Source organism: Coccidioides posadasii, chromosome 2 (genome assembly GCF_018416015.2).
Source record: "Coccidioides posadasii str. Silveira chromosome 2, complete sequence".
Lineage (NCBI taxonomy): Eukaryota > Fungi > Ascomycota > Eurotiomycetes > Onygenales > Onygenaceae > Coccidioides > Coccidioides posadasii.
Genome location: NC_089408.1, coordinates 3,838,998 through 3,863,235, shown reverse-complemented (window position 1 = coordinate 3,863,235; position 24,238 = coordinate 3,838,998). Strand labels below are relative to the sequence as shown.

Sequence of the window (24,238 nt, the reverse complement as noted above, 5' to 3'; positions counted from 1 at the left end):
CTCTGTGCATGTTCATTTTGCACAGCTGGAGAGAAGTGGCACAAGACTGTATTGAAAGAATGGACTCTGAAGAAGAGCAATTGATGTAAAGCTAATAAAGATGTTGATCTGGCTAACTTTAATCAGAAGAATTCCTGCCTCTGCCTCTCTGTTTAAAATTGAAAGACTGGCACTTGTATGTCAAAAAGTAATAATTTTTGGTAACAGTCTTGATGCTAATTGGTGAAAATAGATATCATTAAGAAAATCTGTCACTTCCAGAGCTCTACTGAGCTAATCTTGCTGGTGGCCCTGTTTTAGTGATTGGTTTAGGAAATTACTTTGTCCTGTCACCAAGAACATGAATATTGCTAGCAATGTACTGCTATTAAGTTACTTCAGAAGATGACTGAAGCAATCTTGTGTGCTTTATTTAAGTGTAAGTCACTCTTAGCAATGACATCAACAATTATACTGAGTAATATAGACTCTATTATGGCAATGGTGCACTGTAAGTATGTTATGGTCAATACTGATAATATGAAGCTTGTTCTTGACATTGGTGCCAAAATCAGATTGAACTATTTTGGCCTGATTAATGTGCCTGATTGCCCTGCCTCTGCTGCCACTATCTGCTGTCTGTATACTGTCTCTGCCCTGTCAACTACTGCTGCCACTGCTTTATCATCACTGCCACTGTCCATCACTGTCTTTCTGTCTTTCTCTGATGCTGTCAGGGTCTCTGTCTGTCAAATGATGGGTATTAGAGCCCCTGTCTGGTTCATAAAGCTGGTTCTGGAGAAGCAGAAGAAGAAGAAGAAGGAGAAGAAGAAGAAGAAGAAGAAGAAGTAAGAGAAGAAGAAGAAGAAGAAGGAGAAGAATGATGATGATGATAAAGATAATAATAATAATGATTAACTTATTATTTAGGTAGTTTCTATTTGTTTGCTGGCTTTGATTATTAGTTAGTTTTAATACTTTATTTCTTTTGATAATCAAATTGATTTTTCTATGGGTTCCACCTTCATCAAAAAAGTAATGAAATTTGGTAATGGTCCACACAAAATTTGATCAGTTTGACTCTTCCCTATAAATTTGATATAATGGGACTGGGAATCCTGATCCCATTCCAGTCCCACTATAGATCTGGCTGAAATGAGAAATGGGAGTCTATTATTTCTGCTGGAATGGGATGTGGGACATAATTTTCTATTTGAGAATGGGACCAGGAAATAATTTCTGGAATAGGAATGGGAACAGGACCTCAAGCTCTTGAGTGAAATGAGATATAGGACTGAGATTTCATATTTGGGATCCTGGCTGTTTCTAAATTTGGGACTGGGACCAGGTTCAATGGGAAATGGGATCCTGTCCTGGTCCCAAATACCAGCCTATTGACATCAGTGCCAAAATCAGGTCAAACTATTTCAGCCCAATTGATGTGCCTGATCACCCCATCTCTGCTGCCACCACTCACTGTCTGTGTGCTGCCCCCACCCCACCAACTACCACTGCCACCACTCCACCACCACTACCACCACCCACCACCATCTCTCTGCCTCTCTCTGGTGCTGTCAGAGTCTCTGCCCATCAAATAACAGATATTAGAGCCCCTGTCTGGTTCACAAAGCCAGTTCTGAAGAAGCAGGAGAAGAAGAAGAAGAAGAAGAAGAAGAAAAAAAAGAAGAAGTAGAAGAAGAAGAAGAAGAGAAAGAAGAAGAACAATAATAATGATGAAGATAATAACAATAATAATTAACTTGCTATTTAGACAGTTCCTGTTTGTTTGCTGGCTTCAGTTATTAATTAGTTTTAATACTTTGTTTCTTTTGACAATCAAATTAATTTTTCTATGGGTTCCACCTTCATCAAAAAAGTAACAAAATTTGGTAACAGTCCACACAAAATTTGATCAGTTTGACTCTTCTCTATGAATTTGACATAATAGGACCAGGAATCCTGGTCCCATCCTGATCCCACTATAGATCTGGCTGGAATGGGAAATAGGAGTCTACCATCTCTGCTAGAATGGGATGTGGGACATAATTTTCTATTTGAGAATGGGACTGGGAAATAATTTCTGGAATAGAGATGGGAACAGGACCTCAAGCTCTTGAGTGAGATGGGACATGGGACTGAGATTTCATATTTGGGATCCCAGCTGTTTCTAAATTTGGGACCAGGACCAGGTTCAATGAGAAATGGGATCCTGTTCTGGTCCCAAATACCAGCCTAGCTGCAGTCTTGTCATTACATCTCAGATTCTATAAAATATTGTACAAGAGATAACAGAAGAGAATATTAAAATTAACTAAATTAATTAATTTTGTAAGCAACATAATGATAAAATTAAATGCATTTATCTTAAAGTAATTAATTAAAACAGACAGATAGCAAATAACTATCAGTACTTTAAGTACTTCTATATGCTTGTAATTTAATGATTTATTTGATTAATTGTAATTGTGGTTGTTGATGCTGGCTAACTATTTGACTACTCTTACAGAGTAGTTGGACCAGAAAATCAATTAATATAATCTTGAGCTCTCAAACATCTACAACTTTAATGAAAAAGGATTCCTTCTAGACATCTACCATGTCTCAAAGTAATTAGTCTCTATTGAAGCCCTACAAGCTGGAAAGAATACTACTATTCAGAATAGTAATTGAGAATTTCTCTTATTACTCTGCTCAGTCTCTGCTGAAGGAATTACATTATCTTTAGCTCTTATTTATCAGAGTGAATTGTGAGATCTTTGGAATACATGGCTAGATGATTATAACAAAAGTAAATAAGCCTACTTTACAGCTTCAACAAATGGTTGGAATATCTCTGGCACAGCTTAAATTTACAGAGTATTGAACAGATTATTCAAGTTTTAAATAATTTATTCTTTGTAATGATCAGCTAGAATATAAGAATCAGTGTCTAAAACTAACTTTAGTGACAGAAAAGCAATACTACAAGCAAGACAAGTCTCTAGATTTACTTAATAGAAATAATTCTAGTCAAGTGCAGTTCTGATATCTAATAAAAGTTCTTAAAACATGTAAGTGTCTGGATGAAATAGAAACTGAAAAAGCTGATAAAATTATTTAAATACAAGAGATAAAGCTTTAACAGAAGCTTCAAAAGAAGCAGACTACTAAAGATATTAAAAAAAGATAAATTAAATAGAAGAATGTCTGTAAAAAGATCTGCAAGTAATAAGAGATTAAAAAAATCAAATATACTAGATAAAGAGAGACATAATATATTGCTTGTAAGAAGAAGAAGACTTTACAACTAGCAGAGAAGAAAAAGCAGACAGTTGAACATACTATTAAATACTGATAGTTAGAGCTTCAAGCACTGGCTTCAAAGCACTATCAGAAGAACTCTTCTACTAAAGAGTCTTATTACAAAGAGTCTATACAATCTTTCAAAAAAGGAAGTAAGAGCTCTATAAGTCTCTCTAGCAAGATATTAGGCTCCCTAGCCAAGAAATCTACTGTTGACATTCCTTTGAATTCTTTTCTATTTACCCCCCAAATCTCTCACTCTGGCCACAATATTAGGTCATCCACCCATTTATTTTTCTAACTACACTAATTTCTATGCTTCAAAGGACACATTCATTTAATATTTAATAGCTATTTAATAATAAAGATCTGGTTGTTGAGATATTTAATAAATTCGTTGCGTGGAGCATTTGGCGAAATTTGGCTCGTTTAGTGGTGAACTACCTTATATTAGTCATCCACCAGGCATTGGGTCGCCTGCCAAAGCGAAACCGGCTGCCATACTCCGATGATCAGCTCCTCTGTTCGCACACGGGTCGAACTTCGTGCCAGGAGCCCGGAGTCCGATAGAGAACATGATGCAACTTGCCAACTCCCTGATTTACCCAATTTGCCAACTGAGCTCCCTCGTTCGCGTGCATCCTGAAGCTTCAACAAGACGCGTGCCTTTCACCGACGACCGAGTCCTCTCTCCCGTACCAAGGATATCTTTTAAGTCTTTCTCCTCGTTAAATCGATGCACCAGGAGGGTCGGGTTTTGAGGTATCTTTCGCCTTGGGAGTTCCAACCTAATTCTTTTGTTGTTGCTATGTGATGGCCGGTGGTACGACAACGTACTTCTGTCTTTCCTTAGCTTCGATAAGTCCTGGAGAAAGGTACCATCCCGAGTTACCACGGAGTGTCTCAAGATAGTCTGAAACACCTTTTCGTGCTAAAATCTCGACAATCGCTTGGGATTATGTCACCAGCTCGGGTTGATGCTCCCTTATCGCAATCCAACGGTCAATGTTCATGCACCCAAAGTATGCCCTCCATGACCCATCCGTTCTCGAGAATTGCCCTACCGACTGTTGACCAAGTCGTGGGGCTTGAATCAATGGATCCTGTGGCTGCACCTTTCAATCCGCTTCCCGCTGATGGAGAACCCGATGTCTTTGAGAAGCAGGATTCAATCAAGTCGGCCAATGGAAATAAGGAACAGGATGAACTTCTACAAATACAAGACAAAAGCTGTTTGGAACGCTTTGATGATCTTCCTATTGAAATGATCAGCCTGACTGATAGGTTAGTTTCCTGAGCCTGGAGAACTGGAATCACAATCGGCTGATCCTGGCTTGCAGATTTGTTGAATCCTTGAGCGCTAAGGTCTACGACACTCCACCTTCAATAGACAAACTTTCCAGTTTATTTCAGGACTTCTATATTCGTGCTTCCTCGCATGTTGAGACTCATATTTCAATTTTAGCGTCTCGTCTTCGCCGTGGTGATTCTCCGTCTCCCAGCCGTTCCCAAAGCAACTCCAAATATTCGTTTACGTCGAAAATTGCTTCTTCCCAAAAAGGAGATAGAAGTAGTTCCGGTAAAAAATTTGGGGAACAGCAAATGCTTACGGCGACAGAGGTCACTGAAAGGCGACGAACGCGAAAATTATTCCAATACAAGCGCCAAGCGTTAGAAGAAGCCATAGAAAAACGTGCGTGTGAATCCGTCTATGACAAAATCTGGCGTCATAGAAGTACGCTAGACGAGGTAAGGGATGAGAAGTTACGCTCCAAAACTGCCGCCTTGGCCGTCATAGGGTTTGGTTTGAAAGATCTTGGGGTCGATATCGACGATAAGAACGAGGAAACCACACAGTCCGATGACTGGCTTGCAGCTGCGCGTCATAGTCTAATCCAGATGAACGATGCAAAATTTCCCTTAGGGAAGCTGCAGCATCTCACTACGGCTCACAAGGCCATTGTCGACAGTTTAACGAGAGTTTTGCCTTCGTCCTCCTCAGCCGATGAAATTCTTCCCACACTCATTTTCGCCCTCGTCACGTCGCCACCGGAAGGAATGAACGTTATCAGCAACCTCTTATTTATTCAACGGTTCCGCGCTGCCAACAGAATTGATGGGGAAACTGCATATTGTCTCACAAATCTGGAGGCGGCCATTAGCTTCTTGGAGAACGTTGATCTGACTAGCACGGATGAAATACGGAATGGTACTCTGGTCTCGACTACTTGCGACCTGCCTCCTGAAACCGGCGATCTTGTACCACTTCCGTCGACTACAATACGTACAGTCCCTGACACGGAGCGTGATGTCTCTTCGTATCTGAAAACAGACACCCTATCGAAGTCACAACTAGCAGTGGCTCCACATCACCGTCTAAGCAGTATTTTCCAGCCTCCGGCAAAAGCCTTAGGGGCGGCAAATGATATAGTACGCAATACCGCTGATCTAGGTATCAAAAATATTAGCAACACACTTGACAACAGTTTCAAATTTCTGTTTGGCCGACTGAAGGAAGTACAGGTTAAACAAGGAGAAGGAACAAAAGATGTTGGCCTAGTGCCGAAAACCCTTGATGACGCCCGTCGATTAGTCAATAATCCAGTCGGGGTATCGGGTGACTTCCCCTATGCAGACGGCCCTGCCAAATGTGATAACAGTGCCAGAGAATCAGCTTCTCCAAGACCTCGACTCGATGATAGGTTAGCTAGCCTTATTGCCGGGCGGAAGCCACCTAGCGACCGCACTGTTCGACCAATAGAAGCGGACTCGGATGCTTCCAACCCTAGTTCGAGCAAGCCTTCAACGCCCAGTCTCGCCTCGTCAAACGCTCAAACATCTAGCCCTGCCTTTGGCTCGATGAGAAGTTTTGGTAATACCCTTAATCCTTTGAACCATATCCCTGGAATGATCCGTGGTTTAAGCAGGAGTTCAACGGAATCCAGTCAAGTTATAGGCGTTCCGGAAGAAAGCTCCCGATTATCGGAGCGACAACCTGGATTTGGAAAAGAAAAGGTTTCGATTGCCGACGTGGCTCCTCCAATAAAGAGATTCATGGAGCTCGAAGATGCTGCGCAGCTCACACTTGGAGAAATCCCAAAGCTTCTTGATGACTACAAACGATTGGCGTCTGTTTTTAATAACTTCAGGTCAGATTGAGCCTGCACCTTTGTACTATCTCTCGCTGGCAATGCTCAGGAGGAAGGAGACTCCCTAGGATGGATGATACTTTGATGGTTGTCTCCTACCCATTCTGAACACTTTTTCACATCAAATTTCGTGGAACCTGCAAAGAAAAAATAAATTGCAGGTTAGAAAGGATTGGTTGTCGCCCTTGATTCCTCCTCACAACTGACAATTGGACAACAATATCCATAAAAGTAGTGAATCTTCTGGGAGGATCGCCAATGTCCTGGAGGAATACAGTCTATTAGTTAATCATCCCACGTCCCTAGATAGGCTGGGCTTGTTTTGCCTATTTTGATAAGCTTGCCACCCCAGTTTCACTAGCTTTTTACGAATACTTTGTTCGGGTATGCTTTCAAAAGAATGTCATGCAGACTATATAGAAATGATTATGCATAAAGATATTGTACCACCCCTTAAGTCTCCCAATATTGCAGGCCTACATGAATACGCCCAACAAAAATGAAATAATCTTCAATGTGTACAGATGCCATGTCATTATTGCTTATTGAAATCAAATTCCAAGTGAAGCAACCCCGAGGCATATACGCCCGAAACTCAAGACAAAATAAATGGCGATATACCATGACCGAAACGGGTCTATTCATTTGGAATTGTATTTTTCTTTCCATATCCTGATATGGGTAACATTTTTGTTAGTTGCAGGAAATTTTGCGGCATTAATACACTTACCATGTGTTACCAAGAGTTTTACTTCCATTATCTTCTGCCAGACGATAGTACTTTGCAGCTACGTACTATTCGAGGAGTCAGCGCACCTCTCTCCGAGGTGTATCCCTAGACTTACTTTATCCTTTTTCCCCCCGAATCCTTCAAGATAGCACCATGCAACTTCGTTCATCGCATCAGTGTCGCCTAAATTGGCCGCAGTTTCATAATACTGCCTGGCAGCCACTGGATCCTTTGCTATGCCCCAGCCATGACGCAAACAGTTGGCTAGCTCAAAAATGGCTAGAACTAGCTCGCCTTTTGCTGATCCGCCTTTTTTTATTCCGGCGTTTAACGCTTCCGCTTCAATGGAGGCGCAATTTGCTGCCGCCGCCGAGAGATATGTGACAGCCGATTCAGGATTACGCTCACATCCCCATCCGTGCCTAAAGGAAATCATTCAGCGATTTATAGCCATCTTTAGTATGTTGGAGAATCTGACCTGAGCGCCAGGCCGTAAAGGACTTGGCTCAGCGCATTATTTTGGCCGTTTGGGTCGGCAAGGCACTTGAACATCTCGGTTGACCTGGTCAGCTCTGCCAATCCAGGGACGTCAGTAATGGGCTTCGATATTAATTGCTAGTCATCCCAAGACAACGCAGCTGTGGTGCATCCTACCCCCTGCCTCGTGTAGTCGAATAGCCTCTTGGATATCCACCTGCAAGTATCCAGCAATGAGTAAAACATGGGACTTGACATCTGCCTGCCGGAACGTAGCTACTTACATCATCCTCTTGACCACTCAATCTTCCAGTGCTGGGACTTCGCGGTCGCTGATGAGGAGACACAGGTGATGACGGCCTCACGCTAATGGGCCCCTGCGCCAACAGTGTCGCTCGCTTTTCCCATTGAGCCTCTCGCTCCTGTGCATCACTATCATTTGCGACCGACGGTAGGTCGGTGGGAATATTCACGGAAGAAGCGCTGCCAGATCTGGACCTTCGACCCAAACGCAGACGATGAGAGATACGCCTCGTATCCTTCTCCCTTTGCGGCGACTGCTCATGGCAAAGAGATCCATTGTTGGAGGCACTGGACGAACAGTGTAAGGAACCGGCATATCTGGCTTCCGAGTGACTTGTCAGTGGCGAGTCGCCAAAACTAGGTGGCTCGATGTCTTCCTGCGTATATGTATCCGATCTAATGAATTTGAATTCCGGTGGCGCCAGACCAGTAGAGGATGCCTGCGGGCGGTTGTCACTTTTATTTTTCTTTCGTAGAAGACCTTTCAAAGACATATTTAGCTGTTGGCGCCTAACGGGTCGAGTTTCTCCTCAAAGACGAAATTGCGACAAATGGGTTTCTCTAGTCTCTAAATAATACGTCGAAGGTCCTGAGATTTATATTCATGTGCAGTACAGAGTAAAGAGTGTCTAAACATATGACGCGAATGGGGCAAAAGAGAAGACAGGAAAAATACAAAAAGGATCCAACTGGCGTCGTCATCAGTTATTTAAAAGAGGAACAACACCGCGTTCAGCTTGTGGTATCGCTATCCTTGCCAGCCACAGCCCATAAGCACTTACGCTGCAGCGGCCATGGCGGCATGGCGCAGCGAGACGTTGTTAACGATGTACTCCGTACCTAATGGAGTTAATTTGTCTGATATGCGGAGGATAGGCGCTATGAACCCCACCTTCATGCAAAGCTAATAAGCAACTATTTTGGCACCCTGTGAATATTCGGTCGACGCTGTCAGAAAGTTCCGAAAATCATCTTCGGTTATTTATTTGCCTTGACCCTTACACTCGCTATATCACAAGCTAAATATCAGTCACTGTATTTGCAGTATCACATCCTCCTCTGACTGCTGCCTACTCACTCTGTAACCATGGAGGTGTCTCTTTCAATATCAGCATTTGAAGTTGCTCGTTCCCACACCTTTCGAGGTAAATGTGTACTCCGTACTCTATTCAATTCCATCAACGGGTCCTCGAGTGTCACACAATCACCTCTATACAAGGACTTGTGGGCGCCGGGCCCGTACGACGATCGTTGTGGAATTTAACTAGGGCTCGAGTCCAGTCAACTGCTTTGTACACCGTGGTTTCAACTTCTTAAGTTGGCCGGTCTATAAATAAAACTGATCTTTCGGGGTCGATTTCCCACTTTTTCCACTGTGCTAGACACATTGAGGCATCCTACACTGCGACACTGGTGAGTAGAATGCTTCTGCACCAAATACAGCTCCCAATTGAGCAAGTACGCACGTTTCGAGGACTGTCCACCCAGAGAGTAGAGTCAGACCCAGTTGATAAAGTTAATCGCCCAGCGGCTCGAAACAAATTGGAGCGACATTGAATTATAAACTGACAGAAAAACTTGAATGTGTATCAAGCACAAGGATGATAAAGAAACACTTGCAAGCATAGGAATATTAGTTTGACTTCAATTCTGGAAACAGTGTTGGTGGCTTGTGTTTGGAATTCTCGTTAGTTATCATGAGATAGCAACAGCAGAAAAGAAGAAAGAAAACCATGTTCAATGCCCTTATTGTCAAAACAAAGATTCATATAAATCTAGAATGGTTTTCTAGTTCTGAAGTTTTGTACACAAAATGAAAGCCTTGGTGCTTTGAATCACATAACCTAGAAAACCTATTGAGCCTTGGATGACACGATCCCTGTCACATCCTGTTGTTAAAGAATATCTCTAAAATAAGTTTGGAAATCACTTACTCTCAACATCGGCAACACTTTGCTGCAAAATTTGCTGAAGGAGCTTGGGGTTTTCCAATTCCTTCCGGATCTTGGCGATAACAGATTCGGCTAGCTCGCGTTGCTCGCGTTGCTTGACCTGGCCCTCGTATTGGACCCAGGAGTCAAGGACCCTCTTGGCCTCTGCGGCGAGGGCAGTGCGTTGTTCCAATTCATAGGCTTGAGCTTCCAGTCGTGCGGTTTCCTAGAACCTAATGAGCTACACGACTCTAATTACTTTTAGACATCCACTTTGGGGCGACAGTACCTTTGAGACTTCGAAGAGCTGTTTCGTGATGTTAACAACCTCACTCAATGGTTTAACATTCTCGATACGCTGCGTAACAGCATTGGTATGGTCAGCACGAGCAGCGGATAAGATGTCCTTCTGCTTCTGAATCTGGGACTCAGCCCATTGCTTGTGCATAGGGCCGGCGAGTTTGAATACGGCCGTGAACACGCTGAGAAGACAGAAGGCGGCAATAGTCTCCTCATTGACGATGTAAAGTTCGTTGCTAATCGCGGCTATGGCCAGACCGGCGCCTCCGGATAAAATGGCGGTCTTTGACACAAGGGAGCTTCCTGGCAAAGCATCGATGATAGATTGAGCTTTGGTTTTTGGGTCTTCCACCGGAACATTGGATGCGAATCGAGCGGTGACGGGCGAAACGGCGGGAAGTGTTCGGGTAGAAAGGACAGGCCGGAGACGGGAAGCGCCTAGACCCCAATTGCATCAGCAGACTAGAAGAGAGTAATGCAGCTGTCCCTAATAAAGCATTCTAACTTACCAAGAGCGCTCTTTGCCAATCGCGACGCCATTGTGATGCGTGGAATTCGGTAAACTTGACTGATCGTTGGACGGGTGTAAGTTGATGGTTTTGGTTCTGAACTTCGGATGTCGAGGAGGACGCTAACCTCAAATGGAAAGGCGCATTATCGCTTTTTCAGTGACAAAGTCGTCCCGGACCGAATTATTCGTTGCGAGCATGTACATATATACCACACAGTCTTTTGTGGGCGCGTGAAGGCTAGATTCGACCTTGTCACAGCTATGTCTGATTCGATAAATGCGATCCACATTCCGAAAAAAAGGAAGAAGCATGGCAAGGGTTCAACCTCCATTGCAAACAAGCGCCGAGCAACCGGCAATATTGAAGATGCGGAAAGGGAAACAATCCAGCAACTAGAAGAGCAGATTTCGGAATCACGCAAATATTACAACAATATAGCGACGCTCTTATCGATGCTCAATGTTGACCGTCCAAATCTAGCAGTGGCAATATCTATTTGTAGGGTTTTTTGTCGGCTGTTGGCCGGCGGGCATCTCAATAAGCAAAAGGGCGCCAGCGAACAGCACTCGATATTGGTTGCTTGGCTGAGAGAAAGATATCAGGAGTATCAAAAGGCATTGATAACCATTTTGCGGCACTCGGGGCCTTCAAGCCAGGTATGTTACTCATTGCTCACACTTTCGAAAGCATTTCTAAAGTTATTATAGGCCGCCGCAGTTTCATTATGTATGCGCCTCGCAAAAGAGCATTCCACTCATTATGCTGGAGGTCAGAACAATGTATGGGATGATGGGTATTTCAACGATGTTGTCACAGCTCTCATCGAGGCTGATGACGGTGACCAAGCTAGAGCTGAGTTCACAAGAAAATATTTAAAGGAATATCATGATATCAGTGTCTTTACAGTACTTCGGCTATCGTACGTGCGCTAATGTCTCCTTTCCTGCTGGCTTTTGCTAACCCTTTTTCTCTTTTATTAGAAATTATTTATCTGTAAAACCGTCTGCAATTGCATTGACAAACGTTATCTATTTTCTCTCTGAACTCGGGACACCTCCTACCACAAATCAGACGTTCGAGAATTTTTACACCGACATATCCAAAGCTAGCCAAAAGGTCAAAGGCCCATTAATGTCCGTAAATTCCTATAAACAACGAGTTCAATCCGCCTGGTTGCTTGTCCTCTTAAATGGTCGAGAACGATCTGTGCGAAAGAGGCTACTTCAAATGATGACACACGAAATTGTCCCCTGGTTTATGAAACCAGAACTCCTGATGGACTTCCTTACCGATTCTTATAACCAGGGTGGCTCGATTTCGCTCCTATCCCTTTCGGGGCTGTTCTACCTTATACAGAACAAGAATCTCGACTATCCACAGTTTTACCCTAAGCTGTACTCCCTACTTGACCCTGATCTCCTGCACTCCAAACACCGATCCCGCTTTTTCCGACTTCTCGATACGTTCCTATCATCAACTCACCTCCCAGCGACGCTAGTCGCAAGTTTTATAAAGCGACTCTCCCGGCTGGCGCTCAACGCTCCCCCCGCAGCGATCGTGGCAGTCGTACCATGGATCTATAACCTCCTCAAGTCTCATCCATCGTGTACATTCATGGTACATCGTGCACTCCGTAATGAGTCGCTCCGAGCTAAAATTGACGCTGAAGGGATCGACGATCCCTTTGACCCCCTAGAATCGGACCCAACTCTCACGGATGCTATTGAAAGCAGTCTTTGGGAAATTGAAATGTTACAGACTCACTATCATCCCAATGTGGCGGCGCTAGCGAAAATCATATCCGAGCAGTTCACTAAGCAAATGTATAATCTAGAAGACTTTCTGGATCATTCTTACCAGGCCTTAATAGTCGCAGAGTTGGGCAACGAGGAGAAGCAGTTTAAGAAACCTCCTGTTGTGGAGTTTCAGATTCCCAAGAGAATATTTACAGATCGCCTACTTGAGGAAGATGGTGGGAATGACACTGAGCTTGGAAACATCTTCAGACAGCTGTGGAATTTTGAATAGTGAGAAGTGAGCAGACTTTCTGATCTTCTTGTGTGTTATACCCGTGAAAGCTAGGTCTTGCTGAAGAGTTTGAATAAATGCATTATTAATATTAACATCTCATCTGAAGTACTCGGTACAAATAGGCACATACAATTCAGTGGATGTCAAGGAAAGGTTTCAAGCCTCTGAAGAATTTATTTCTCCGATCAATAGCCCCTAGTATCGTAAGCATTAATCGAGAACAGCTCCTTTGCGAGAGAGAAAAAAATAAAATAAAGGGAAACCTAAATAACTAATACAAGCAGTTGCCCACCAATTGTAAAGCCGAACCACAAAGGGAGAAGGTAATAATAAGTGTTTCCCTGTCTTGAAATATCAACGTTTCTCCAAATATGATCCATAATTACCGAAAATGAAGAGGCATCGAGTAATCCGTCGGCATTTGTGCATTCACCCATTGAATCATCCCAATTGCTCCGGCGAATATTCACGTCATTCCAACATCGTTGCTGAACCAATCAAGCCCCGTGGATGCTGCATGGAGAGCTCCTTGGAATTCACCGTTGAACCCCGGCCTGGAAGGCAGATCTGGCTGCTGCCTGAGATAGACTTCTGCATACTCTTTCCCGACAGCGTGTTTATCCCATTCTTCGGCCATGGAGTCTCCTGGATGATAGTCGCCGAAAGGATCAAGCGCAAAAATACCTCGTTTCACGTCATCGAAAAGGTGATCGGGAACATCGACGGGGATGCTCTCCAGACAACGTCTCAATTTATCAAAGAGAATCTGCGCGCGAGATCGTCTTACCTTTCTAAACCAGATGATTTGCTGTTCCAGCTGGCGCCATATGGTTCTCGCTTCGTGGATAGTTCGCAAATGTGCCATTCGCTTGCCAACATTGCGGGTTATGAAACACATTTGTTGTGCCATTGTACGGAAAAGTTGCTCTACTTCTAGAAACACGAGAGTAACGGCTCTGGTCATTGCTTGGGCAAGGCCCGGGTCGTAGATCTGTCTCCAGAAAAGAATCCAATGTCCTATTCCTTTTCGGGCTTTGCGCATTCGGGTCAATTCGAGCATAACGATGATTTTGCGGCATGTGGCTAGATCTTGAGCTGCATAATGGCGGATATTTATGATTGTCTCGGACGGCTCTGATCTAAAGGTAACCGTATTTATTCCGGAGACCGTGGGCGATGCCAGGGGATCGCTATCGGGCGCATGTCGCGGAGACGGGTCTCCGAAAGGACATGGAGGTCGGTCGATATGGGCCTCAGAATATCTGACCCGTGCGTTCAACGGAATGGTACCTCGAGAAAGGTGCAGGCTGGGGTTAAGAGGGTTATATTGCACAGAATCCATGGAGCTAGTGACCAACAATCAACATCCCTTGTTTCGGGGAGGGAGAAATAACAGGCAATAGGATATCACAGTTAGATGGCGGTTAGCGAATGACAATATAGATATGGAGTTAACGGAGGCATGAATAGGGTGGAATGCAGGACAAACGAGTGAAATCCTTGATGTCTTAGGACACCAGCATGAAAAGCCGAAAGAGATGGAACACGACCATCGACAATGGCCAGCGATGGCGCGTGTCGAAGGTACGCCCTATATTTCGGAAAGAGCAGAGCACTGGACTGTCTGCGTTGCAGGCAGCTAGGACCGCAAATCCCAAATGCCGAGGAGGCGTGGGCTTCGGATGCGCTGCTGCAGCTGGACACGCTGACGGGCGTCTGCTTTCGACCCCCGGCAGCTCCTCGTTTTCGGATCCATCCAGAGAACGCGGTGATAAATAATTCCAAGACAGCCATAGCCATTCTGTTTCAGCAATCCAGGTTCGAAAATCCCATTGAGCTTGACGGCGACGGTTACGGACTTCCTCAAGTCTACTCGGTGCATTTAGCCGATAGCCAAAGCACAAGGTGTTTTATGGAAGTGGTTGGACTGGTACTTTATGGAAAAGCGTTTTGCGGGGCAGTCCATGGCAGTTGAAGATTTTTTTAACCAAGGCAGTCCAGCCGAAATAAAGAAAGAAAAAGTTTTGACTGCAGGGCGGGGAGGATCTAACTTGTCTCCAGTCAAATACCGATTCACAATCGGTTATCATCAGTGCTCTAGTTATCCATGTCCAACGTCCTTGAAAGCTGGAGAGGAAACGGAAGAGCTTTTTCATATTTTTCTCTCCGAACCCAGGCATGCTTGGACAGTTCTTACTCACCCACAAGGCTGCTGGGCCGCCACCCTTCGGCCAGACCAACTTCTCGGTTAGTTAAGTTGGTCAACAGCAACAAACCTTGGGAATCGCTCGAATTCCGGCCAGTCCTCAGGGGTACATGAATAGTCGGCCCAACTATGGAGCATTGAACTCCTTCCAAGGGTTGAATGTCGTACATACTCCGTACTCCCTGTCGTCAAGGGATTTTATCCTTTCTTCCAAATGGAAGCAGGCGATTCTCATTTCGTCGGAGAACGCAGCTGCCGGGTCCCTTGCCGTCTGCCCGTCCGACGCCTGCATGCAACTACCCCTGAGCTGCGAGTCCCCCAACGGCAGGGATTAACTTCCCCAGGCACGCTGATTCCCGGATGGGGACTAGCCACTCCGCGTCGCCATGGTCCGCTTCCCGCTATTGAACGTTCATAGCGGAGAAGTCGGGCGTGACCAGGGCGAAAAGCCCAATCAGCGTCGTGGGCGGAATAGCAACCAGCCTGCCATGCCTCGTGCAATCTTAGGCTTCGAGGGGGGATTTCAAAAACTCTGCGCGCTCCTGGTCTTCGCACCTTTTACTCTTTCACCCATGTGTCTCTTTTGCTGAAAGCACCGTCGCTCCTTTTTCTCGTGCTTTGCACTTTCGCTGCTTTTGCTTCTACACTCCTTCACTTAGACCAATCGATCTATATCTAGCACATTCGCTTTCTCCCAATCATTCTCACGAAACCATAGATTAATTTTTCTAATCGTCACTCCTTTCAGCTGTTGAGACAATGCATTTCTTTAGAACCTTACTTGCAGCCGCTGCTCTGATTGCTTCCACTGTTGCTCAGGGTGAATTGGCGTTCACATCTTTCCCAAGTGATGTCCAGGTTGGCAAGCCAGTGACTGTGACATGGGCTGGCGGCGACGCGACAAAGGTATACTTGTACCTCACTTGCCTCATTCTTGCAAGGCCAATACTAATTTTCACAGCCTGTCACTATCAAATTGCGAAAAGGACCTAGTGATGACCTCAAGGATATTGCTGTTTTGACCTGTAAGTATACAAAGTATTTGGCATCCTCAAACACCCCAATAAAATGTCTAACTGCGCTGCTCGGTAGCTTCTGCTACTGGAGGAAGCTATACTTGGACCCCTTCGTCCTCGCTTGTCGACGGCGATGACTATGCTCTCCAGATTAATCAGGGCTCCGACATCAATTATACCAACCTTTTCTCCATTTCGGGTGGTTCCGGCAGTGCTATTCCATCCACAGACTCCGCAACTTTGAGTGCAACCCCCTATTCTTCTACCTTTGCCACGTCCACTACGATTCAGCTCACCACTGGTGTCACCACTTCGCATATCAGTAGGGGTACAAGCCTGAGCATTTCCCGGAACGCGACCATCAGCACCCCTGCTCTTAGCAGCACGAGGGCTGTTACCCTGACTCCAACTGCTGCTCCGACGGAATCTGAACCTTCTGCTCCCACATCCACTCCAAATGCCGCCCCGGCCATTCTGTCCAGACCTGTTGCTCTTGCGCTTGGTGGCCTTGCCGCATTTGTTTATTTAAACTAGGAATTATGTAGTCGATTTTGTTTCCTCCTACTCCCAGAGTAGTGTTACTTTTATTTTATTTCGTTTTATCTCTGTTATGATATACCTCTATGTCAATGGCTATTTTCGCGAGAAACTGTGCTAAATGGGGCTTATTTATGGATTGTGATCACTTACTTGTTTTATTGAAAATGAAGGGGATGGAAACTCCCTCTTTGGGCTTTCGCTTTGCGGTGTTTTATTTTAATCAAAGAACAGAAGATGCGCAATTGATGCTCTTGATTCTCATCTTTCTCCGTGATGTAGGAAACCTTTTATTTCATAATATAGAGTAGTTCTGGTCAAAACTTTATGCTTAGACAAGGTGCATTGCACTGTAAAAGAGCCAATGGGCTGGTTGAGCATACTGATTTGTGGAGCAAATTGATGCAGGCATTCATCAGATAGGTGTTTGAAATCTATGAACTGGTTTACAAATACTCTATACATACATATACAGAGTGCTCTGTAGAGTGAATCCATATTCAAAGAAACAAACCAGTTACAATTGATTAACCAAGTATGGTGTTATAGAACACAGAGGACAATTGGCGGTTGAATTAATGCATCTCATTAGCACTGCTTGTCGCAGCCGTGCCTCTGAGCCCTGGCGGCTGCGGACATGTGTTATCCTGGTGCCTATGCCGAGTGAATGACCACCATAGTGACTGAAAAGCTTGTCTTTGGCAGTTGGTCAGTTGATTTCACAGCCTTGCTCTAATGTTACACTTTGCTATATTATCATGCAAGCACCTTGTGGGTGAAACGAAACAACTAAAACTGACACTGTCATAAGATTTTTGAACATGTATGGAGCAAATGGGTTTGTTCCCATAGTCCCAAGATTTCAAATCTGCTATGTAGTTACAGGAAGTATATACATATCTGCCGCTCAATTTAGATACATGTGTGTAAATGTAGGTTGGGCATGTATTTACTAAGAACCTGAACTCTGTGCAATATAGCGAGGAACCATTTTCTTGTCTAAACTTTCCTCCACGTCACAATACTTGCAGATAAATACATATCAGGTTTCGCTCTTTTTTTGACACACATTCATTCCTGATGCTTTAGTGCTTTTGGTCTGTTGGCCTGCTGATTCCACTGGACATTCCGGGATCGCGTGCCCTACAAGGCTTAGTTGCATGCAAGCCCTACGTTCATTCTTTTGCACTACCTTTTATATCAGTCCATCGTCTGGATGAAGTACAAATTCACGTCCTCTATAATGGTGTCTATACAATGAATTGAAAGTACTAGTCGCCCTACCTGATCGATTCAACTGCAAAGGTGGAAGCTGGACTCAATTCGCGGTACTAGAACTCTGATCATCGTTTCGCTTTCTCAGCTCTGTTGCTTCTTTTTTTTTGGAGCCACATTGCCTAAGTTTAATGGACCATGTCAGAATGGTCAAGAACTTATTCGGTATTCGAAGAGTTTCTACTGACGCTCGATTGGTCGCTACCACCTGCCTAGCAGAATCCCCGCCCCAAGTCTCTCTCACTACGATTGAACCACGTTTAAATATGCACCAATATAATGGCCTGTTTGACACGACGAACGCGCCATCTGAAAGACACGCCAGTACTGTAACGGATAATATACCTGGTAGGTGCGCATTTCCGATTTGTACGACTAACTTTACACTCTTTGGGAGCTTACCAGTGACCCTCTTTCAATCGGTCAGATGCAGTGTCTCGCTCACCGTCCACAATGACAAACGGAACGTCTACGGCGACAGAATGGTCCTCAGCGGTGGGGCATGCCATGACCGGTAAATCCGGCCGCGTTATCCACAACCTCCAAGAAGACATTGCACGCTTAACTCGTGAATGTAGCCTCCAACGGTCTCGCGCCGAAGAAGCACAGCGGATGAATGAAGCTCTAAAACAACAACTGCAGACCGTGATAGACCGATTAAGGAACTCGGAGCAGGCGTATGAAATGAATCTGGCAGCTGTTGAGCGAAAGGATAGGAAGATCAATGACTTAAAATCCGAAGTTCTCAACGAGAAACAAAGACGTATAAAGGCCGAAGAAGATGCTCGGAGGACCACGCAATTGGCCACAGAAGAGCGGAATGAACACCGTCGGGCCCTCGCCGAAGCCCAAGAAACAGCTCAGCAAGCACGGTGCCAGTATGAAACTTTGTCCCAAGCCCGGTTAAGAGATAAGCGGGAATATCAGTCCCGACTCAACACGTTTCGCAAAGAATTGAGGGAACTTTCCCTTCGAGAAACAGAAAGACAAGATCAGCTCAATCGATTTGACGTCATCATCGAGCAGAAAAATCGTGAAATCGCGGCAGGTCGCGATCGTATGGAACGGTTCAGTCGAATATTCGAAGAATACAAGGCGGACAGGGAGCAGGAGATTAGGGATATCGTTGAGAGAGGGTATCGGAACGACTCGAGGATCGATGAGGCTGTTGCAGAGGCGAAGGAAACCACAGAGAAAATGAAATGGACAATGAATGTGAAGAAGGTGGTTAAAGGGCTGGAGTAGGCATCATTGAGAGACCAGTCATTTTACAACATCCTTGGGACCGTGAAGGGTCGTTTCAAAAGGCAGACTTACGTCTCACATCTGCCTCTCTCCAAGACAAGTAGACATCTCGGCCTATATACCCTACCTCAGGATTTCTATTTTCTGATGGCTTGGTGTTCTGTCAACGTTCCTGGATCATCAAATGCATATATATGCTCGAAAAAACCGGCTGATAGGAGTTTGGCTGAACAACAGAAATGGGCCATGGAACCAGAAACTACTACGCTATAGTTAGCGATGTCGACACTGCGAACTTCATTTGGCGTCCCCAGACATCGCCGTCTCGGCAATATTGTTATCCCTTTAAAAGTCAAGGTGATATGGCCTTTTCGGACGCCCATCTCTTTCCCGGGAATCGAGGCTCCCATTTTTTATGTACGTACCAATTACATCCTTTCCACAGTGTAAGATTACCGCAACTAGCTGTGGAAAGAGCTTACACTAGCGTGTGGCATGGTGAGCCGCGCCGCATGAATATTCCAGAATTAGAGAGGGTTGAAAGGCAATTCATGCCTTATCGCGACAAGGGAGCTCTTCTTCCGGGAATGGACTAGGTTTACCCATGATATTTGGATCTTCTGTGCCTTGAAACAGCCCACCCGAAAGGACACCCTTTCTTTGTAAGGTCTCCCTACGTTGGCATGTACGAACCCGCTGGGTTACCATGAAACCATATATTTGCTTACATTTCTATGCACACACTTGAGCATGGAGGGGATTCTTTATGAGGTGCTTGATTTTCTTGCAATCAAATATTATCCCAAGCCTGAAAATTGGGGTTAAAGCCTGTCGATAAGAACTACTGCTGGTATTTCTGTGTCTGGAGGCACGTTTGCTGCAATGCTGATAATGAGCAGGACAATTCACTCTGGCAATTGAGCCTGCCCTTTCCAAAAGCCTCACAGCATGTGCGCTCTTGTTTATTACCTTAAAGCAAACTTTTGTTTGATTTGTCTCACCGGGAAATTCCTTATTTTTGGTTGCAGAGCTTCAAGGCTATCTCTCATGCATTCTGATTCCCCATCTGCAGTGCCTTGACGCAAGCTTTTCAATATTGAATCTCCCTTCAGCGCTTACCTAAACAGAACAGGTCGTCATACAGGCATTAATTTTGTTGCGCCCCTCACAAGATCCGGTGTTTGCCTACAGCCAGTGACGTTATATATTTAAGGTGTGCTCTAGCCTGTTTGGCCTGTGTCCCTTGCAGCCACCCACCCGACCTGCCTGAAGTTGCAAGCCATCTGAAATGGATGAAAGACAGAAGTTGACCGTGGCTTCTACCTGGAAGTTTAATCCTCAAGCGGTATTATTCCTCTTGCACATTCTACACTATCTTTAATAGACAATTTGCTAATCGATTGGCTTGGTGGTTTTGATATCCAGATTCTTGAAATAAGAGACAATCTTAAGTATGACAGCTTCCACATACCAAATGCTTTTCCCGAACCAAAGAGGAAAAGGAGAAGGAGACGAAATCTTTTCTCACAAATATTATCTAAAGGAACATCGAAGATACAGGGATATCCTGTAGATATGAACAGCCGGACGATGTGAGAGATGTCCTTTTAGGTGTTAAGGAATCACCGCCCTGACTGGGTCACTGCAGGTCTTTATCGTTGACAGCAGCGGGACCGCCGAAAAAACTTCCGCTCTCGGTCAACTACTAGCGTCTTTTATTGACGAGGAGAAGGACAATGATTTGCTAGAGGTATTCCTCGCGCTACTTTTCAATGTTGATCAACATGCATGGGGTAGTTATTCATTAATAACCTTGTGGCAGAGGCCCAAAATCACCCGCATTGTTGCACCTCCGTCAATGGAGGAGCGGGGTTTCGAATCAAGCTCAGAAAATGATGAAGCTTCCCTCATGGAAACGCCTAGTGATGTGCAAGAAGCCATTCCAATGTCGCTCCCAGGCAAACATTGGGAATCGAAAGCCGGCGGGGTAGAATGCTCTTTAAGGCTGCCATATGATGTGTTGGCTGAAGTTGCTGATGCAACGGGAGCACAGATTGATTTGGACGCGGAAAATAAGCGAATTCGAGTAGCAAGTATCGTTCCCGCACGAGTTGAAGACGCTGTTCATAAGCTCGATAATCTGGATAGGGCTATAGTAAGTAAAGACTGTCAAGCTGGTTATCTCTTCTTTCCCTTGGTGTGAACTGGAAGTGAGCAAGGCTGACTCTCGGTCGCCAAATAATAGTCCCTTGCAACATCGTCTCATGTTGAGAATATGCTACATATGACTGACAGTAAAGATTTCACTTTGAGATTGCGTACTTACGCGAGTCTGAACCATCTGGCTCTCCGACGGCTTCTCGTTGACCCACGTGTCAAGGGAGAAACCCAGTTTGAGAAAATGTATGCAACAGTCATAGAATTTCCAAATTCAGAAAACAAAACCAGCGAGCTGCCCAAAAATATTGCTGCTCCTCCACGACCCACGCTGCTCCGAAAAGGGCGCCCAACCATCTGGTCTGATTTTCTGTTTGCGGAACTCGGGGATGTTGATAATTTCCCGGATACCCCTTCTACTGATGAAGCCACCACTCGCCACGGAGCACAGTGTTACCAGACCTATTCAGCCCCTCACATTACGTTATCGGAGGAGACGGAAGGAGATAAACATCCATTTCTTAGCCGTGAAAAAGTGTCACTCGTTGATAAGTGGGTTTCCGATGGTTTCGAAGCCGGGGTTGTGGGACCTTCATGTTCTGGGCCGCCGAATATTCTACGTGCTTATGATTCTTCACCAGAACCGACTCCGCCCCTACTTGCTGCCCCCGGCCTTAAAAAACGTGTAGCCATGGTTACTAGCTCTGCAGGCTCCTTGCATCAAACTCGAGAGCCGCACTCCTTTGGCATCAAGGCCCCAATGCCTGTGTCCATTGGATCACATCTAACCGGCGTTGAGGCCTGTCAGCCAAATCTATCTACCACTCAGTGTGAGCTCAACGCACAATCAAACGCTCTGAGGAGTTCGAAGACGAAAGTATCTGAGTTGATCGATACCTCGTATGCTTCTGATACCATCGCCGCTGCTGCCCCAACGCTGGCATTCGACCAGGCGCCCCTTGTTCCCGCTTGTCCTAGCCAAGCCACGTTTTCGCCTGACAAGCCAGACCTCCCAAACGCAGCACTGATTAATAATTCTGTGCCACTACCCACATCTTCCGAATTGGTCATCGCCTCTCATATGACTGGTACAGAAAGAAGAGATTCGACTCTTTCCAGTTTTAACTTGGAAACGAGCTTTAGGTTTCTGAATCCAGACCTTGATCTACAAGGGGCTGGGTTTCTACAAAGGCCCATACAAAGTCAGAACGTGGAACGACCTGGCCAGGACCTGGCGAAGATTGCAGACGGAAATAAAGAAGGCCATTCCCTAAACAACCCAGATCAAAATGTCGGTGGGGTTCAACGTCGCTGTTCCCGCTCTAAATGTGAAATGCTATCCTCTGATCATATCGTAGAGCGTTTGCAACCTGTCAGTGAAGTGGAGACGAGGGTTTTCTGTAAAATAATGAGGCAACACTCTTCAAATATCGGGAGCGGGCGCAGTTCAAAAGCAAGTCGAAAGGCTAAAAAAAAGGCCGCAATTGCGGAAGCCTGGGGAACTCCTGTTCCTACAGGGGCCTCTGCATCCGCCAAACGGGCAGAGTCTCCGGAATATAGTAAGTGGAAGAGAGAACAATTGGCAGAACCGAGAGCTCGTGAGAATAATCGCATAGCTGATCTTTACACTGCCCTGAACCCTCTTCTCACCGCAGTACAATGCTTCAGCGGCATAGTCTCGCTTGAAATCCAGTTTGGGTTAATTTTGATACATAATGTACCCAAAATTTATGTCGACAAGGCGATTGATGTGAAGACATGGGAAAAACTGTTTCGACCACAGCATGGCCTTCGAGGGCCGGGCACGAAATTCATGAATTTACTCACCTCGTCCGGCGCAGACATTGACTATATGCTTGATTTGAAAAACGACTCTCGCCATAGTTTGTTTTCGCGAAATCCGTCCGTTCGCTCTGTAAGCTACGAATTTCATTGCCAGACCAAGAACAACCAGCCGATTGTGATTAATGTCAACGAGACCGGGATGACTGTTGTTACCAGGCCTGAGATTGTTCTCGGAGCGGTGAACGTACACTTTCCACAGCAAATTTGGGATATGAGGGTTGTTATCAAGGGGGCGCAGGAATATGCTCCGGGGGTTGATAAGGAGATCGATTGTGCCGTGGAGGCCCTCATTTCCAACCTCTATGTCTATCCTGGCAGAGCAAAGGTCTTATTGTTCACCCGACTTGACAACTTTGACATCCTCCATATTACAAAGGTCTTCATGCGGCGAACAACTCGTCATCATTGCCTCGAAGACGTGAGGAGCGTGAAGTACAACCCGCAAGCACAACCATGGAGTGAAAATCATTGTAACCTGCCATCCAACATGACAAGTGCTTCCTCGTCAGAGCGAGGCTTATACCTGCAAATTACGGAAGTACAGAATTTGCTCCTTGGTCGGATGGCGACCGATAAGACTTTGATTCGGGCTCGCGCTCTTAGCCCTGATGAAATGGTTGATAATTCGAGACTGTGGTACGAAGCGTGCATTGTTAGCCCAGCCGTTGACAAGGTATTGGAGTCAAACAGAAGCCTTCCTGTGGGTGCACGTGTATGGGATTGGCAACCAGCGGACCTGATGGGAATTGATGCTAATATCATGACCGAATACCCGTCTGAAACCAAGCGAAGGGTTGGATCTAATGGCTTGGCCAGTATGTACCGGGTTGCGTCCCAAGTTCCAGTGCATATTGATGGGGTAGGGTGGGCTAATTCAGGGCCTACTGCTGAAGCAAGAACAAGCTTTCCAGCTTCAAGTGCCACCGCCGCGTCCAACCTCGCTGTTGCAGCTGTTCCCAATGTGGGGATCGCTGAGCCGCTTAGGGACATGGAGCGGCGTATGCTCCAGGAAGGGGTTGACTGCTTGGAAAGCATTAGCGGCAGAGATACAGGGGATGTGGGAGAATTTTGGTAGATGTCTGTGACGCAACGGACCTTGTGTCTTGACGAGGAACTAACCAACCACGTCGAGATCTTGCAGCAGGCTCTAGCACGACGTCGCTTTGTTGACAAGTTAATCAATGCTTTGCTTGCTCTTTTTTCGCCAGCTTTCTGTTAGCTATGCCTAAGGTCTGAATTGATGGTGATTGTGAAATTGAATCA

At 45.3% G+C, this 24,238-nt stretch overlaps 8 protein-coding genes across 10 annotated transcripts; 5 read left to right on the top strand and 3 right to left on the bottom strand.

The window, feature by feature from the left end:
• Window positions 1-3,785: 3,785 nt before the first annotated feature.
• Window positions 3,786-6,450, top strand: D8B26_003699 (uncharacterized protein; the record flags this gene model as incomplete). Of its 2 annotated transcripts, XM_066124238.1 has the most annotated exons (3): window positions 3,786-4,283; window positions 4,427-4,545; window positions 4,602-6,420. In XM_066124238.1, the coding sequence occupies exons 1-3, from the start codon at window positions 4,239-4,241 to the stop codon at window positions 6,418-6,420; spliced, it is 1,983 nt and encodes a 660-aa protein (XP_065980317.1). In that variant the 5' UTR covers window positions 3,786-4,238. The 2 variants fall into 2 exon arrangements, with proteins under 2 accessions (XP_065980317.1, XP_003071865.2); XM_003071819.2 differs by having other exon boundaries at window positions 3,786-4,545; window positions 4,602-6,450.
• Window positions 6,119-8,710, bottom strand: D8B26_003698 (uncharacterized protein). Its single transcript, XM_003071820.2, has 6 exons — window positions 7,902-8,710; window positions 7,795-7,834; window positions 7,619-7,712; window positions 7,256-7,562; window positions 7,141-7,205; window positions 6,119-7,082 (listed from the first exon to the last, which is right to left on the bottom strand). Exons 1-6 carry the CDS (start codon window positions 8,412-8,414, stop codon window positions 7,052-7,054), a joined length of 1,050 nt encoding a protein of 349 aa, XP_003071866.1. The 5' UTR covers window positions 8,415-8,710; the 3' UTR covers window positions 6,119-7,051.
• Window positions 8,711-9,234: 524 nt separating this feature from the next.
• Window positions 9,235-10,732, bottom strand: ATP4 (atp4 subunit B of the stator stalk of mitochondrial F1F0 ATP synthase). Its single transcript, XM_003071821.2, has 4 exons — window positions 10,661-10,732; window positions 10,141-10,589; window positions 9,855-10,077; window positions 9,235-9,799 (listed from the first exon to the last, which is right to left on the bottom strand). Exons 1-4 carry the CDS (start codon window positions 10,689-10,691, stop codon window positions 9,774-9,776), a joined length of 729 nt encoding a protein of 242 aa, XP_003071867.1. The 5' UTR covers window positions 10,692-10,732; the 3' UTR covers window positions 9,235-9,773.
• A 191-nt stretch (window positions 10,733-10,923) lies between these two features.
• On the top strand, window positions 10,924-12,691 carry D8B26_003696 (uncharacterized protein; the record flags this gene model as incomplete). The annotated part of the gene is made up of 3 exons (XM_003071822.1): window positions 10,924-11,319; window positions 11,371-11,582; window positions 11,644-12,691. The coding sequence occupies 3 exons, from the start codon at window positions 10,924-10,926 to the stop codon at window positions 12,689-12,691; spliced, it is 1,656 nt and encodes a 551-aa protein (XP_003071868.1).
• A 469-nt stretch (window positions 12,692-13,160) lies between these two features.
• On the bottom strand, window positions 13,161-14,494 carry D8B26_003695 (uncharacterized protein; the record flags this gene model as incomplete). The annotated part of the gene is made up of 2 exons (XM_003071823.2): window positions 13,161-14,040; window positions 14,184-14,494. The coding sequence occupies 2 exons, from the start codon at window positions 14,492-14,494 to the stop codon at window positions 13,161-13,163; spliced, it is 1,191 nt and encodes a 396-aa protein (XP_003071869.2).
• Window positions 14,495-15,317: 823 nt separating this feature from the next.
• D8B26_003694 (uncharacterized protein) lies at window positions 15,318-16,717 on the top strand. The gene is made up of 3 exons (XM_003071824.2): window positions 15,318-15,806; window positions 15,862-15,925; window positions 15,993-16,717. The coding sequence occupies exons 1-3, from the start codon at window positions 15,660-15,662 to the stop codon at window positions 16,448-16,450; spliced, it is 669 nt and encodes a 222-aa protein (XP_003071870.1). The 5' UTR covers window positions 15,318-15,659; the 3' UTR covers window positions 16,451-16,717.
• A 784-nt stretch (window positions 16,718-17,501) lies between these two features.
• D8B26_003693 (uncharacterized protein) lies at window positions 17,502-19,897 on the top strand. Of its 2 annotated transcripts, none has more exons than XM_066124236.1 (3): window positions 17,502-17,781; window positions 17,945-18,076; window positions 18,156-19,897. In XM_066124236.1, the coding sequence occupies exons 2-3, from the start codon at window positions 17,995-17,997 to the stop codon at window positions 18,971-18,973; spliced, it is 900 nt and encodes a 299-aa protein (XP_065980315.1). In that variant the 5' UTR covers window positions 17,502-17,781; window positions 17,945-17,994; the 3' UTR covers window positions 18,974-19,897. The 2 variants fall into 2 exon arrangements, with proteins under 2 accessions (XP_065980315.1, XP_065980316.1); XM_066124237.1 differs by having other exon boundaries at window positions 17,945-18,080; window positions 18,156-19,629.
• A 364-nt stretch (window positions 19,898-20,261) lies between these two features.
• Window positions 20,262-24,050, top strand: D8B26_003692 (uncharacterized protein; the record flags this gene model as incomplete). Its single annotated transcript, XM_003071826.2, has 6 exons — window positions 20,262-20,318; window positions 20,399-20,424; window positions 20,517-20,565; window positions 20,622-20,723; window positions 20,796-21,128; window positions 21,219-24,050. 6 exons carry the CDS (start codon window positions 20,262-20,264, stop codon window positions 24,048-24,050), a joined length of 3,399 nt encoding a protein of 1,132 aa, XP_003071872.2.
• Between the last annotated feature and the right edge of the window lie 188 nt (window positions 24,051-24,238).